Source organism: Stegostoma tigrinum, chromosome 35 (assembly GCF_030684315.1).
Source record: "Stegostoma tigrinum isolate sSteTig4 chromosome 35, sSteTig4.hap1, whole genome shotgun sequence".
Classification (NCBI taxonomy): domain Eukaryota; kingdom Metazoa; phylum Chordata; class Chondrichthyes; order Orectolobiformes; family Stegostomatidae; genus Stegostoma; species Stegostoma tigrinum.
In genome coordinates this window covers 21432765-21449255 of record NC_081388.1, presented here as the reverse complement: position 1 = coordinate 21449255, position 16491 = coordinate 21432765, and the positions used below count along the sequence as shown (strand labels likewise).

General features: G+C 40.0%; 1 protein-coding gene across 1 annotated transcript in view; it reads left to right on the top strand.

Annotated features, from left to right (window-relative positions):
* LOC125447460 (voltage-dependent P/Q-type calcium channel subunit alpha-1A-like) overlaps nt 1–11131 on the top strand; it is a 606466-nt gene extending 595335 nt beyond the window's left edge. Inside the window, exon 46 of the mRNA XM_048521818.2 lies at nt 9869–11131. Within this exon, the coding sequence (XP_048377775.2) occupies nt 9869–10489 (621 nt within the window). The 3' untranslated portion in view covers nt 10490–11131. The remainder of the gene's footprint in view (nt 1–9868) is intronic.
* Nucleotides 11132–16491: the final 5360 nt, after the last annotated feature.

Genomic DNA, 16491 nt, shown 5'->3' with positions numbered 1-16491 from the left:
GGAGGAGATGGAGGGCGTGGGTGGTGTCACAGACGTAGGGAGGGAGTTCTTGGACCAAGGGGGAGAAAATGGAGTCCAGATAGGGGGATATGTGGTATACTGCATCCGCTGTACCCGTTGTGGCTACCTCTACATTCCAAGCAGAGGCTTGGAGTCCGCTTTGCAGAACACCTACGCTCGGTTCGCAATAAACAACTGCACCTCCCAGTCGCAAACCATTTCAACTCCTCCTCGCATTCCTTAGACGACCTGTCCATCCTGGGCCTCCTGCAGTGCCACAACGATGCCACCCGAATGTTGCAGGAAGAGCAACTAATATTCCGCTTGGGAACCCTGCAGCCCAATGGTATCAATGTGGACTTCACAAGCTTCAAAATTTCCCCTTCCCCCACTGCATCCCAAAACCAGCCCAGCTTGTCCCGGCCTCCCTAATCTGTTCTTCCTCTCACCTATCCCCTCCTCCCACCTCAAGCCGCACCTCTATTTCCTACCTACTAACCTCATCCCACCCCCTTGACCTGTCTGTCCTCCCCGGACTGACCTATCCTCTCCCTACCTCCCCGCCTACTCTCACCTTTACTGGCTCCATCCCTGCCTCTTTAACTTGTCTGCCTCCTCTCCACCTATCTTCTCCTCTATCCATCTTCGACCCGCCTCCCCCTCTCTCCCTATTTATTTCAGACCCCTCTCCCCATCCCCCTTTTCTGATGAAGGGCTTCGGCCTGAAATGTCAACTTTTGTGCTCCTGAGATGCTGCTTGGCCTGCTGTGTTCATCCAGCTTCACACTTTGTTATCTCGGATTCTCCAGCATCTGCAGTTCCTATTATCTCTGATACAATATAATCTGTGGAATCTATTCATTTCTTGAGGCTAAACCAAAAAAAGACACACTTAATAAGCCAATGTGGTTGGTCGGACAGATTCCAGACAATATAGGCCCTTGCCAACTGTCACAGACAATGGAAATTGTGGAAATTCCATAATGATTTTCCTATCTTAAGCCTGAATCAGGAAAGTATTTTTTGATTTGTTCCTTTCCCTGTTCATTCCAATCCCTTACTGATGTAGGTTGAGGATGTTCCCTAAACCATGGCTTTCATTTCCCAATCTTTGAAATAAATTCTCACAACAAACTCCTTTAAGACAAAATCAGAAGAAAGATTTAGTAATAAAACTTTTAAAAGACAGCGGAATGGCATCGCTATTCCTTACACACACATACACACACACGCGCACAATCACAGGTGATCAGAAGACCATAGGGGATAGGTTACAAACAACAAGGTTTGCTAAATCCACAGGAATTAAATAATCAATTCATGTGAGTTACAACTTTCACGAGGTCAATGTCCAATAATAGCTGCCTCGGTTAGCTACGCCCAGTAGTTTTCCCAGTCGGAGGCAAAGTTGGCTTCTGTCCAGCCAGCAACTTGGAGCCAGAGATTCAGGCTCTGAGGTAGGCTGTCAACTCAGCCAGGAGTCCTCTCCTTGTCAAGGCCAAGCAGCAATTGATTTTGAATCCCAGAATGGCATATTTAAGCAATTCAATAAGCTGATGTTTCAGTCATCTCTCAAGGATAAACATTTCAGATGCTAATGGCACATCCTAGTGGAAGGTCATTATGTAAACTTTGTAGCTTCACCTCACATCAAAATTTCCATTGACAGATAATGAGGTAATTTTACCAATTTTTGTGGAATGCATCTTGATGTTTCTTTTATCAGAAGCTGGCTGGAAGCAGATGGCTTTTCTCCAATGTGACAATACTGTGGCTCTAAGAGGTGCATTTTGTCCTTTTTTTTAATGAAGAAAGGTTGAGACAGAGTTGGAACAGTTAATTAGTAGTAGTTAATATATATTTTTGTTAAGCGTTTTAATAGAGTTACAGTTAAGCCAATTGTTTCCTTTTATTTAATTTTATCTGTATTTTAACAGTAGTCTAAAAATAAAGTGTATTTTGCTTAAAGTTGAGTAGTTTGACCAAACGAATTGCATCTGGAATGCAACACCTTACACTTACCTTTAAAGTAAGAAAAGTTAGGATCTAGGCTAGCTAATATATTTTGAAGGGGTTTAGTCTGATCCATGACACCAAGTCTTTCTGTCAGCTTGGAGATTACAAGAAGTGCAGATGCCAGAGCCAGAGTCAATTCACTGTGGAGCTGGAGGAACACAGCAGGCCAGCCAGCACTGGGGAGCAGAAGAGTCGACATTTCGGGCCTAGACCCTTCATCAAGACATTCTGTCGGCTTTAACTGGGATGTCTATACAATGAAGGGGTTCAGAAATTACGATCATGTCATTAGTTTTGGCCACTTATGAGTCGAGCTATTTTGTCAGTGTTTTTTAAAGGAACAAATTTGAAATGAAAATTTCAAAAATAATGAAAATGTAGTAAGAACCACTGTTGCCTTTGGGGCTTTTCTTTATGCCCCCTGACCATGACACAATGCTGTCAGGCAAAGAAACTTTATAAATGCAAACAGAGCCTAGCTTGTAAAACTGAATGCTTATACTGTGAGAAGGTAGATCCCTTTCAACAAATACAGTGAAGCCTAACACAACCAAGAAAAGCAAAAGGCTGAAGAACTACTTGCACAGAAAGTTAAGTAGGACAATGGAAGATAAAAATAAAGTGTTCCTCAGGGATATCAATGACTAAAGTGAAACATTTTGGCATGCAAACATTTATATCCATAGGCAGTTCACAAATTTCAACTTAGACACTTGAGCAAGTATCGTGATATTACTAGATAATGAACTTTGACTGACAAAACCCTGCCTACAGCCATCAGGTGCTCAACAGCATGGTCTCACATGGGCCAAGAGGCACTGCATTTAGTGTTAAAGGTCTGCTACAAGCACCTCTCCAACATAGGGGACACCAAATGCTAAAAAACATGTAATTCACAGCTAAGAATTCTCATTCCTGTGTAGTCGGGCAGATATTGACATCAATCTCATTTAAAAGGAAGAATTTAACCAAAAAAAGCCAAGGAAAAGCAGTGGAAAATTTTGGTAGGCTTTATAAGCTCGCATAAAAACCTTTAGAAAAGCCTTTAAAAACAACAAAATCTCCAGAGGTCAGTCACAATAAAAGAAAAGTTTCAAATTGTAACTGAGAATGGAAAGTTGTAACTATAGTGGTTGGTGAGATTTTTTCCACTGCTATCAAAATTGAAGTGAATTCAAAACAAAGTTCATACAAAGAGGTAATATCTACATCACTTCAGAGATGTGCTGTTAAACACAGGCACAGAAGCATCTGCAATTTAATTGAGTCAAATTGCCACATACAACAATGATCAACTATGAATTCTAAATTCAAGTCTAGCTTTGAGTTGATTAAGAAAAAAATCAGGTCAAGCAAAATGTCCCCCCTCACCATGCAAACAAAAAATCCCAACAATAATAAGAATACAACAGCATCAAGAATGCATTTCCAAGTAAAGAACTGAGGAGATGAACAAGCTTGTTTCGCCAATAATTGAATCACTGTCAGGGAATGAGAAAGCTCAAGACGTTGTAGTAAATCCACGCACTTTAATACAAATCTACAGATGGAATGAGGACCAAATTCTAATGCAAATTGAAGATTTGGTGCATAAACTACAGGAGGGCACCATTGAGAAGAGACAAGAACAAGCAAACATCCAAGAACAAAGGGAAAAAAACCCACCTATAGCAGGGCCACACCAGCAACTGTAAAAAAATGCATACATTACTAAGGTCCTCCTTGAAACACATACAAGAGATTATCGACCTTCCAGTTCAAGAGAGAACGACAGACTTCAGACCATTAAGAAGACAGCCGGAGTCAACTACCTTCTGTTCAATGCACTACCATTTTTGCACATTTAAAATGAACTCTTTCAGGGAGAACAGTAAAACCTGCACATTGGAGAGAGTGGTAGTAATTAATGTAAGTATATAGAAAAAAGTATAATAATAGTGCAAAGAAAAAAGAACTGGAGGAAGCTATTGTATTTGAATCAGAAAAGATTAATATTTGTGCTGTAAGCATCATCCACTGTGGTAACGTCACAGGGTCTTGGTCAGAGTCAAGAAGGAGCTGGTAGGAGACCAGGTTGGGGATAATCATAACAATCTTTGGAGTATCAGGGTCACATCATGTAATCATAATTAGTTACAGTAATGCAATAATCTTCATATTGTTTACTCAACAATACTCTTCCAGTTAGGCCAGAAAGGTGACTATCTTCCTCCCCACTAGACCACTTCAGCTTTGAAGGAGCTCACACACACATTGAATACAGGCACCAAAGTATGGAACCATGAAGAGATATATACATAAATCTCCCCTTCACCCAATCAATCTATGCCCTAATGGGAGCTAAACGGAAGGACTGGGATCAGGATTGGAGGGTGAAATGGCCGTATCCTCTTAGCTGCCATTCTTAAGCAGCTGTCAATTACTGACACCCCGTGGCATTCACAGTACCTAATAACAAGGCAGCCTGTTGGTTGGTGCTTTCATTCCCTGATGAGGACCAGGTCACTTGCCAGAAAAACATAAATTTGCTTCCATCAATTCCTCACCCTCTCCCCTTTTAATGCTAACGTTTCTTTAGTTTCCCCTGAAGAAATGTGGAGGCTATGCAATGACCAAGCATGGTTCATCTTTCACTAGCTATCTTTTCATACAAAATACATTCCAAAGTGGTGATCAGGAACAACAGATGGGATTAATTTATTCCTGTCTTAGCCCTGGAGACACTGAGGTAAATTTTCTTAGCAACACCTGGGCTGAGATCAGATAGCTTGGAGAACTAAGAGATGAGTTTGTCTTTTTGACAATGGCCGCATGTTGCACACTCATCACTTCTTAATTATTATCTGGTATGGGGTTTAAACTAAGAAAAATCCAAACAAAATTTACTGTACAGAGATGTGGAAACTCTGAAAGATAAACACAAAATGCTGGAGGTATATAGTAGGTTGGTCCAGATCTTTGGAAAGCACCAGGTAATGGGCAATGTTTTACCAATCTGAAACTTAAATTTGTTGGTTCTTCAGTTTAACAATGCTGTGTAAATCAAGTAAATTTGTTCAAAACTTGAATTGTATTGGGAAGAATATCATGTAGGACACTATACGATTGAGAGGAGTTACAGTGTTGACGCTCCACAAACATTATTGTGCTGTGCACCTCCAAAATCAGCTATAACAAAGTAATAACTCGTGACGCCCAACGGGTAAGAAACATTGTTTATTGTTGAACACTAGATTATAGCCACTACTCGTGGCATATATGGGCTGGTCCCAGCCTACAACAATCAGTTCTGCAGATCTATTCCTAAGTCTGCTTTCTTTTAGTTTCTAATGAACCTGACCCACAGCAATTATGACACACCTCTGGACCAGATGGGACTTGAACTCTGTGTTCCAGGTTCAGACAAAGGGACACTATCACTGCACCACAAGAGACCCTCCCTGGGTCTGCTTTTTTTAAGCAACCTGTTCAAAGATATTACTGTGCCCCTCTGATGCAAGTGGGACTTAAATTGGGGGTCTACTCGCTCAGAGGCAGGGACACTACCACAGTGACATGAGACCTCATCCCTGGTTCTGCTTTGTAAAGAACTCAGGTAATGAGGTCCAGTTTGACAGGCTGATGCCTTTTACAAAGGGCTCTTGTACACAACAAGCTTGATTTTTTTTTCTTGATCCATTAAGGGGATGAGGGCATTGCTGGCTGGGCAGCTTTTATTGTCCATCACTAATTGCCCAGAGGGCAGTTAAGAGTCAACCACATTAGTTATTTGCCAAGATCCTTGTAGGGGTTATCATTGTTAAGACATTAAAAATCTTCAATAATGGACAGAAATTGAAATAATCTGTAGACAACATGGATGAATCTGAATTGGTTGAGTCATGGTTTAATACGCAGTAATTCTGGTCGGGTTTAATCCTCTCTACATGATGTGGTACTGTGTGTTGTTTCACGTTCTTGATCTAAAAGGCTTTTCATCCACTATGCTAATTCTGGAAGTTGCATACATTATGGGACCAATTAGATGTAAACAAGTACAATCCATGCTTCTGATTACACTGCCTTACCCCAGGTCTCCTACCCCTTTGGAACTTGGTTTGTTAGTGTTTGAAGCTAACACATTAGAACAAAAAAGTTATATATTTTGCTCCCCAGCACTGACTCACAATTAAAGAAATCCCATAATGTGTTTTATCTTCTTTCAATTCTATAACCAAACAACCTGAACACACATTCCTGAGTCAAGGTATCCCATTAACCGGTACGTAGGAGATGCTTCCTGCTTTGTAAGGTCTCTCAGATAATAGTGTGGTGTTCATTTGGTACCTTCGGAACATCACACCTGAGATAGGAAAATTGTAGAACAGTAAAACTTCATTGTTCCTTCCCTCCCTTAATTTTTGCCTTTTTCCTCCCTCTTATGACTGTTCCTCACCTGGGACCTAATGTAAGGTACAGATGTTGAAGCCATTTTGGATCGTCTTACTGCATCACTCAAAACAAATCTATTGTTCACCTTCATACTGTCTGCATATTCTTAAACAATAATCATCTCCATTACAGTGCCTAGACGTCCATTTCACTTTTATGTGAAGAACTTTGAGATAACAGTTTTATTCTTCTTTTCAAACTCTGCCCACCTCCCCTCTTCTAATAAGTTTAACTTGAAGTTTGAGGTTTATGTTTTCTGTATTATTTATTATTTTACATTCTTCAGTTCCATTTGAGAAAGCAAGTTGTCTTTAGCTTCCCATCATCTGACAGCTGAGGCAATCCAACAGAGTCACCGTACATAGAAAATCAAAACTATTGATCTACAACTTCCAAAACTCTGCAGGCAAACAGAACACCTCTGTGCTGTACTACCAGAGCTGTAAGCTTGGTGCTCTATCTGAAGCTATATCATAATATCCAGGGACAATTCATTAAAATAATTTATTTTGTATATGTTCCTCATCTATGCAAAACAACAGATCAAAGATCAGGTGGCAGGAGAGAGTTACAATCCATTTCAGCTCTCCTGTGCTAGGGAGTGGAGGATTTTTTTTCTTTATTCATTCTTGAGATGAAGGCGTTGCTGGCTGGGCAGCATTTATTGCCCATCTCTAATTGCCCAGAGGGCAGTTAAAAGTCATTCACATTGCTGTGGGTCTGCAGTCACATGTAGGCCAGACCAGGTAAGGATGGCAGTTTCCTTCCCTATAAGACATTAGCGAACCCGATGGGTTTTTCCTGCCAATCATCAATGGGTTCGTGATCATTGTTAGATTCAAATTCCACCATCTGCCATGGCAGGATTTGAACCCAGGTCTTCAGAAGATTATCTGGGTCTCTGGATTAACAGTCCAGCGATAATACCACTAGGTCATCGCCTTCCATATCTCAGGTTTATCACAGGTAATAATTATCCAAAAACTTCCCATTGTAAACTGTTTATGTGTAAGTAAATACTGCATGAGGATAGGATTTTCTTCAGCTGAAATGCCTCATGACGGCCTAGTTAGACTGCTAAATATGACAATGGCCCATGATGTTAGGGGCAAGGTACTGCCATGGATAGAGGATTGACTGACTGGCAGAAGACAGAGAATAGAGATAGAGGTGCCTTTTTCAGGATGACAACTGGTGACGAGTAGAGTTCCGCAGGGGCTAGTGCTGGGACCACAACTATTCACATTGTATATTAATGTTCTGGATGAAGGACCAGTCAGCGTTGTTGCTAAATTTGCAAATTACACAAAGATATTGGAGGAAAAGGTAGTGTTGAAGACATGGGGAGGCAGAAGGATTTAGACTAGGAAATTGGGCAAAGAATTGGCAGATACAATACAATGTAGGAAAGTGCTAATTTATGCACTTTGATAGGAAGAATAGAGGCATAGACTATTTTCTAAATGGGCAAGACTTCAGAAATCTGAACCACAAAGGAATATGGGAATCCTAGTTCAGGATTCTGTTAAGGTTAATGTACAGCCTCAGTTGGCAGTTACGAAGGTAAATGTAATATTAGCACTCATGTTGAAAGGGTTAGAATACAAGAGCAAGTTTGTACTACTGAGGCTGTATAAGGCTCTGGTCAGATGGCATTTTGAATATTGTGAGCAGTTTTGGGCCCATATCTAAGGAAGGATGTGCTGGCCTTGGATAGATTCCAGAGGAGGTTTACTAGAATGATCCCAGGGATAAAAGGCTTGTCATATAAGGATTGGTTGACAACTCTGGGTCTGTACTCAATGGAGTTTACAATAATGAGAATGCTCTCAGTGAAATTTGCAGAATACTGAGAGGCCTGGGTAGAGTGGAGGTGGAGAAGATATTTCCACCAGTATAAGAGTCTAGGACCCAAGGAATTTCTCCAGCTGGAGAATGGTGAATCTGTGGAACTCCACACCACAGAAGTATGTGGAAAACAAGTTATTGAGTGTATTTATGACAGAGATATATAAGTTCTTGATTAGAAATGAGATCAAGGGTTACAGGGAGAAAGCAGGAGAATGGGGTTGAGAAACATATCAGCCATGATCGAATGGCCATGCAGACATGATCGGCCAAATGACCTTACCTTGCTCCTATATTTTATGGTCTTATGACATCACATAGCCTGTCTAAGCTTACTGTTCACTCTCAGATATGAAGAATGAGCATTTGATGTGCTGACAGCCTCAAGGAAACTGTACCCTAGGAAGTACCATCATGAATGAGAAAGAAAAGATTGATAAAAAAAAACACAACAGTCCAATAGCTAAAGCACATGTATCAGACCTACATCACCAGGTCTTTTTATATTTGAGCCTTATTTTAATCATATCCTAAATTTTATATTTTTTATTTTGAGATTTTCATTTATTCTATCCATTGTATTTGGGGTAAAATTGACAGTAATTCTCACAAGTATGCTTATAGGTCGGTCACATTGGTGAAAATATATTTAATTAACCAAAAAAACAACTGCACTATGGCTCTCATTAAAATTTGTTATTTTCTTATAGGATTGACACCAAATGAAGTTTGCCTGGTTCAGGAACAAACTTATATCGTACAGTGAGAGGAAGTGCCTCGGATTGGTCTAAAGTGGATTTTGATTGAATAGGGAGACTTTGTTGGGCTTGGTCGGGTACGCTAGATAGCTTGTTATGTTCAATGTCAGAAATTCAGGCAGGTTACAGCATGTAACCCATACAATGTCTTCCATTGTTAGAATTGACTTCTTTTACACTCTGATATTCTCAACACCAGGAAACATACCTAGCAAGATTTTCCCTGACAAATCTGGTTGAAATAAGAATGAAAACGCTAGAAATGCACACCGGCTCAGTCAGTACCTGAAGAGTTCGCTAAGTTAGCTTTTCCAGAAGGAATGGGAGCTTCCTAGTTGGGGTTAGTTTACCCATTTTTAAAGGTCTGACATACACTAATTCAGAGGTAAAAAGAAGAACATCCGATTTTTCCAGTTTCAACTTGGGTCAGACTTCCAACCTCCCAAAAAAAATTAATCCATCTTTTCTTTCAGCTACAATCATATCCATAGCATAACCTTCTCCTGCTTAGATTTAGGATTTCCAGCATTCATAGTATTTCCCATTTTCTCTGGATAGATTCCAAACAGTTTAATGTGTATGGCCTAACGATATGGTTTTAAACCCTTTTAAACTAAAGGACATAGCTGCTCTCTTAAACCCCTTGACTTACAGACGTCACTTTCTCTTTTTACTTTCTTTTGGCTTTTTGTTCTGTGGTCGTTGCTTCCCTTTTTTCCTTTTGTTATCTCTTTGCTTTCTTCAATGTTTTTCTGTCTGTGTTTTTTCTCCTGGTTTTTTATTTTTTGATTTGCTTTGTTTCAATTTTCATGTAGGGCAGTAGTTCTGTGAGTGGGAGTCCAGTACCTTCCACTTCTGGCACCAGCACACCAAGGCGCGGACGCAGGCAACTTCCCCAGACTCCCTCCACACCTAGGCCGCATGTCACCTACTCCCCTGTGGTCCGAAAAGCCACGAATACATCACAGCAGGGCAGAATACCAACCCCCGTGCCACGCAGGTACTCACCACCGCCCCCAGAGCATCAGAGAGGGGAGCGGCAGAGCAGCAGCAGGTCTCCCGCAATGGAGCGAAGCACCATCCCCCGTAACGAATCCTCTCGACTGAATCGCCAAAGCAGCAGCCGCTGGTCCACTCCCAGCTCCCATGTATCTGAGCCTTACCTGGGATCTCACAATGATAACTATTACTGCAGCCCTGACTATGATGTGCCAAGCGAGGAAACTCTGACCTTCGAGGCTGCCATTGCAACAAGTTCCGGAAGGTCGCCCAGGACTTCTCGGGTGACATCATCCTCTGGGTCCCCTTCACGGCATGGGCGACGAGTACCAAATGGGTACTATCACAATCTCGGGGGGACGAAAACAAAAGGACCTGGCAGAAGAAAAGGAATGCATGAACCCTACAGTGAAACTGATGAGGATGACTGGTGCTAGCCCCAACACTCATCTTACATTGCCAAGCACGTCAGGGGGACTCTCTGGGCCTCTTAAGACCTGAGGAGCTGTAGCCTTCTAAAAAAAAGTTTGAAAAAAAAAACATAAAAAATGGGAGAAAGGAAAAAAAATGAAAAAAAAAGTTTTAAACTAATCTTTATTGGGTGGGAGTTTGGAGCATGTGTAAAAATAAATCAAAATGGGGACATAGCAAGAAACTAGGACTCACGTGGGTCCCTATAACAGGTTTAGCTGTCTCTAACATAAATAAGGAGAGGAAAAAAGAAGGAAACAAAATCCTAAGAGGACTTTTGGAGACTGTTGGGTTTCATTGATGAGTTTTATCATCTGTTACCTGTTAATATATATTGATATTGTATGGGGGAATGAAGGTTATCCAGTGCACAACATATTCAATCACATAAATTCATCTGAATGCCTGCGAAACTAATGTCATTTCTGAGGAGTGGGCTCTAAGCAATGACAAATAAGAAGAGAAAAATAAGAATTCCATCTACCAGCTTGGAAGTTCTGTTGTGTGCCTTCTTGCCTCATCAGAACAGACTGTCACAGCATGGAATCCTCATGAAGCTCTCACACTATGGAAAGAGCATGTCCCATTCAAGAGCACTTTGATTTTGCGTACGTACAGGGGAGGGAATGGAGGGGTCGGGGGGGAGGTGTGAGGGAGGGGAGGAGAGGCATGTAAGATGGGGATGGTTGGGGAGAAAGTTGCCAGATAATCATTAATTTTTTAAACTATTGTGAGATCATTTCCATTTAATTTGTAATTCTGCTTTTTCAAGCCTGTGAATTGAATAAGTTTGGACATACATTTGGTCCTCACCAGGGGCTGTGGGTTGATGAGAGGATCAGAGGAAGGTGAATCATTTTGTGTAAAGCAATTACAATGAACATGGGAGCAAGCAAAATATACCAGCCCAACACAAAACGGAGTGCATGCTTTGTGTGTAACTCTACCTCCTGTGTATTTGTGGTTCAATCTATTAGGATTGTTTGTAAACTTTTCAAACTCACTTTCTTTCCCTGAATTTCCTTTTTAATTCAACATTGTGCAGATTCTGCTTGCTTTACTCAGTGTCCAGCATCTCCAAATATTGCTAAATCCTTAGCAAACATAGTGCGATGGGAAGGTGGGGAAATGATTATGCAAATTCTGATTTTAGTTTGCTGCAAGTTCATTAAAAGCTGTGTAATTGCTAATGCCTCTTTTAAGCAACACTGGGTAAGAAAATGCTTCTATTTAAAAGGTTAAGTTCTATTTAACCAATTTTAACAATAAGCAAGTCTCGGGTTTTGAATTAGTTTAAATCCTACATTGGTGTCCAATTTTCAATAAGCTCAAATTCTCTCAAATACTGGCCACTATTGAATATGTAGCAACATCCAACAACCAACCAGATTGTATAATCCTTTTATTTCCTTAACTTGCTTTCACTCAATGCCCATCTGCCCAGGACATGTTGACCTTGTTTTTGAAGTTGCTGTTTATTTTCACCAGATAGCAACAGATTAATTGAGTTGCCCTCAACTGCAGACAGAAATGGTCTGTCCCAGATGCTGCATACGTTGGTAGCATTAGAATCAAGATGAGATTTATTGGGGTTACATTTTAAGAACTTGTAAAATATCACAACAAAGAAGATGAGAAGTTTGATGTTTGAGAGCCTTGATGCTTTAACATAACAAAGTTTATTGTTGTTTCACAACAGTCAGAGTTACCAAAAGGAGAAAAAAAGCATTGGATAATATGCATGAAACTTAGAAAAGTAAGTTCCAACTGCAGTTTCTTTTCAGAAAACCTGTTTCTGAAGAGAAAAGCCATTCTCCTCTATTTCACCCCAGATGCTGGATCTGTCAGTGAATTTTGTGAGAGATATTCTCCTGTAATCACACAGCATGTTGTTGGCTCTGGCAAATATTCTAAGGAGGAGTGTGATGCAAAATGCAATAAACATGCAAAAGATGTAAGACAAAACAGAACAAGTATGATGAGAACAAAGTGTGAAGCTGGATGAACACAGCAGGCCAAGCAGCATCTCAGGAGCACAAAAGCTGACGTTTCGGGCCTAGACGAAGGGTGATGAAGGGTCTAGGCCCGAAACGTCAGCTTTTGTGCTCCTGAGATGCTGCTTGGCCTGCTGTGTTCATCCAGCTTCACACTTTATTATCTTGGATTCTCCAGCATCTGCAGTTCCCATTATCACAAGTATAATGAGAATCTCACTTTTCCCTATCTGAATTAGTAGGTATGCAGCCATTTTGCTAGTGTACGGAATTGCTGGTAGTACCGAGATGGTATCCATTGCTGCCTACATCCCATGTGCACAGGCTGACTTTTCTGGAGTGTGGGCTTCAGCTTACTTTCCATTTTCCTTTCCCCATTAAGCCTAGAAAAATCAGGTTTGGTTTCACTTTGCTACTGAGCCTGATTCATTCCGGCTAAGTTTCCAAGATATGGCAAACATGTAGAAGGTCCAGAGGTAGAAGGCAAAGAAACAAGGAGAATTAGGCTTATGATGCATGTCTAAATACTTTTACTGGTTCATATTTCTGAAAGTGTGGCTGCAGAATATCGCAGATGATGGCCTAAGGTGTAGAACCCGCAGAGCTCCTTCAGCACTCAACCCCAGTGCAATACTGCCCTCAGGTGAGCATTTGCAAAATGCGCAAGCCTTAAAATATACAAAGCACTAACTGTGCTTACAGCAGAAATGTGCACTAGCCAAATGTGTCTGTCAAAGGGGGATTAAAGCTGTGGTCTTAAGTCCATTTTGATTTCTGTGATGCTATGCGTAGGTATGTTGTTCACAGAGTCCATATACAGTGAGGGAGTATCATACCTCCTAGGCTCCCCAGCATCTTGGTAAAATATCAGCATGTTCTCAGCATGTCTGAAAGGGCATAAAAATACTGGGAAAACTTCTAATATGGGAATGCAGGATCATTTAAACAGCAACAGGATACTTAATAATGAACACATTTTTGTGTAAAAAGTTTGCTAAGGCTATGCATCCTCCTTATTGTAAATACTTTAATGGATCTCTTAGAATAAGATAATTATGTGAATTTATAGTTAATATAGTTCCAAAGGATAGAGCTTATAAATTTCTGGGAAATATATAAATATATAGATACATATATTTATGTATGAAGAATATTTATTAATATAAAACACCTTGTAAGACACTACAGGGGCAAACAGTAATTTTACTGACACCCGAGATGTAAAAGGGGTAGAACAGGAAAAAGAGAATTACAAAACATCCAAATGTCAAATTGTAATGGAGGTGATCTCGTATAGTTTTGACTGCATTCTGTTCTCCAGCTTCGGCTGTGACATTGTTGTCATCCTGATCCACTTGGCTGCCAGATCGTGTCCTGACCTTTTTGTGTAAAGTTTTGTTGTTTATATACTCGAGTGCAAGAGTGAATGTAAATGCTCTTGTTGAAGCTAAACATGGTGGAGTTTAGATTCGGCTGGTTATCCCATTATCCTGTCTCATATGGTGCAATTTTCTGAAGGACGGTGCACTCCAAAGATGTACCAACCAGACATGTACCTCTCGGCTCCCAGCTTCTGGTTTCACATTGTTGAGACTGCCTCAGAAGGACACATACACAAGGAGACACCTTCTAGTGCCTTCAGCAGGAATTGCAGCTGAGAATGTTGTCCATGAAATATTCCAGTGCTGTGGGAGCTACTAGGAATATCCTTATTACAATGTGAGAAAAGCAAAAGGAAAGCTACCTTTGGCCAGTAACAGATTTAGTGAAGACTGTGTGACAACTACAACAAGCAATCTTATTTTTATACCTTTATCACTATTCTTTTGCTAAAAATATTAAGCCGTCAGAAAAATCTCAGTCGTGTGAATGATGCAAAAGACTAACCAATCACAAATTACTTTTCAAAATCCAATACAAATAAAAGAGGGAAGTATTTCCAAGTCAAGCAGTTAAAAATTAATTGTCATTGTTTTTCAACTGTCTGACAGAACGGCAGAGTTCAAAGCGAGTGTTGAACTGAGACTTGTTTCATTATCAGGCTGTCCATTTTTCAGTTTTGGTTCAGTTTTGTCTTCATTCTTTCAAATGAGATGAGTTTACATGATGAGGTGGGTACAGCATGCTAGTAAATATACTTTTCTATCATTTCAGAGAATGATCTTGAAAGGTGTGCTGTAAAACTGGTTCTGTAGTTTAGTCCCTTATGGAGGACAAATATTATTGCTGCCATCTTAAAACTTATTCCAAAAATCAAATCAATTATCCATCTAGACACCAGCACAAGGGCAACAAAAAGAAACTTTACACAAAAAAAGCTTTATATTTTACTGTTTTCAAGGAAACTGTCAGCTTAATGGGCTTGTGCTTATATTTCCGATGTTATATGTATTTTTGGACAATGGGTTAGTTTGTAAGAGATTGATGAATATTGTCTTCTGTTTTTGTTTTGAAATACATTTCTTGTATTATTTTGCCAATATTTAATGAATGTTACTATGTGGATGCAATTAGCCTTGCAACAAATTCCTACCCAGTGTCTAGGTTGTTTGGCAATATTTATTGTAATGGGCTTTCACTATGCGGGGTGGGGGGGAGATATTTTGTTGAACAGGATGTTGCCAGGCAGAAAATGCTTTAGTCTACTGAATTTCTCTCAGTAGCACTCATACTGCAGAAACATATATAGTAAAACAATTTATATATCTCCTGTGAATTAAATGTATCTCAGTGACTGTTTCGCTGACAGAAAGATTCAGTCCTGATTTAATTTTTGTTTTCTCTGGGCAAGTTATTTTATATTTCCCCTCTTCCTACTTCTGTAAAGTATCCTTGTATCACTTGTATTTCTCAGGCAAAGGAAGGAAAAAGGTGGAACCTATTTACAGATTCTGGTATTGCTGTTTTGTGATAATCCTGGAGTTGTAATAAAGCAGTAAAGACTTTGACTTAAACTCTCCTGTCCCCATAAATGAGGAGGAACCCATCTTCTGCTTAGCATCCTCTCATGATGGGATTGTCTGAAAATGTAAATACCAGCACAACCCAAACTTCATTCCCTCATGAATACTTCCAATCTCAAATGCATCTCCTGCTTGCAAACAAACACTGTTACACACCACCATATCTCCTGTAATAATGGTCAAACATATTACCATTGACTAAGACAAATGTAATGACCAGATTGCCGTAGATGTGAAACTACCTGGGGCATATTACTGTTGTCAGTGGTTCAAAATCCTTTCTTTGAATATCTGGTCAGCCACCTCCACTGAAAATAACATACATACACAGCAACTCAAAGCCTGAGGTACACTGAAAATGTGGATTTTTTTTAAATAGCAAAGGGGCATTAATGTCGATCATAACTCAGAAAACCTGGCTGAGATTTTGAAGTAATTATCATTTAGTTAAGGTCTAAACACAAGTTTCAGATCAGTAATAGATAAACATTGGTTGTAGTTTTTCATTTGAAGAATGCTGAGGTGTCATATGGAAATTCTTAGCGGGTGTGGGTGATTCGGGATACACCCACATTATAAATTGAGGTGTGAGCTTGTTACACAAATTGTCCATCACAACAGACTTTGCTGCAACTAAATGAACTACTGACCAGAAACTTTTCACCCACTGTTCAGTAAATGGGGATCCCAGCTTTCTGGGGGAAAGGAGAGAGAGACAAATAATGTTTTGATGGCATTCTTCAATGTTATGAATAAATAATTTATATATCGAATACTAGTGGAGAAGTAATTCCTCAAAGGCCTTTATAAACCTATTGAAATGTGCTATTTTAGCACTGTTTCAATAATGGTGTACTGGGATTACTACATTGATGAATATATAGACCATTCAGTCCATTGAACCATACAGTCATGACTGGTCATTACAAGGTTTCAGCTCCACTTCATGCCTCCTCCCCATATTTCATGATTCCTGAAAAACCAAACATCTGTTTACTTTGGCACCTCCAC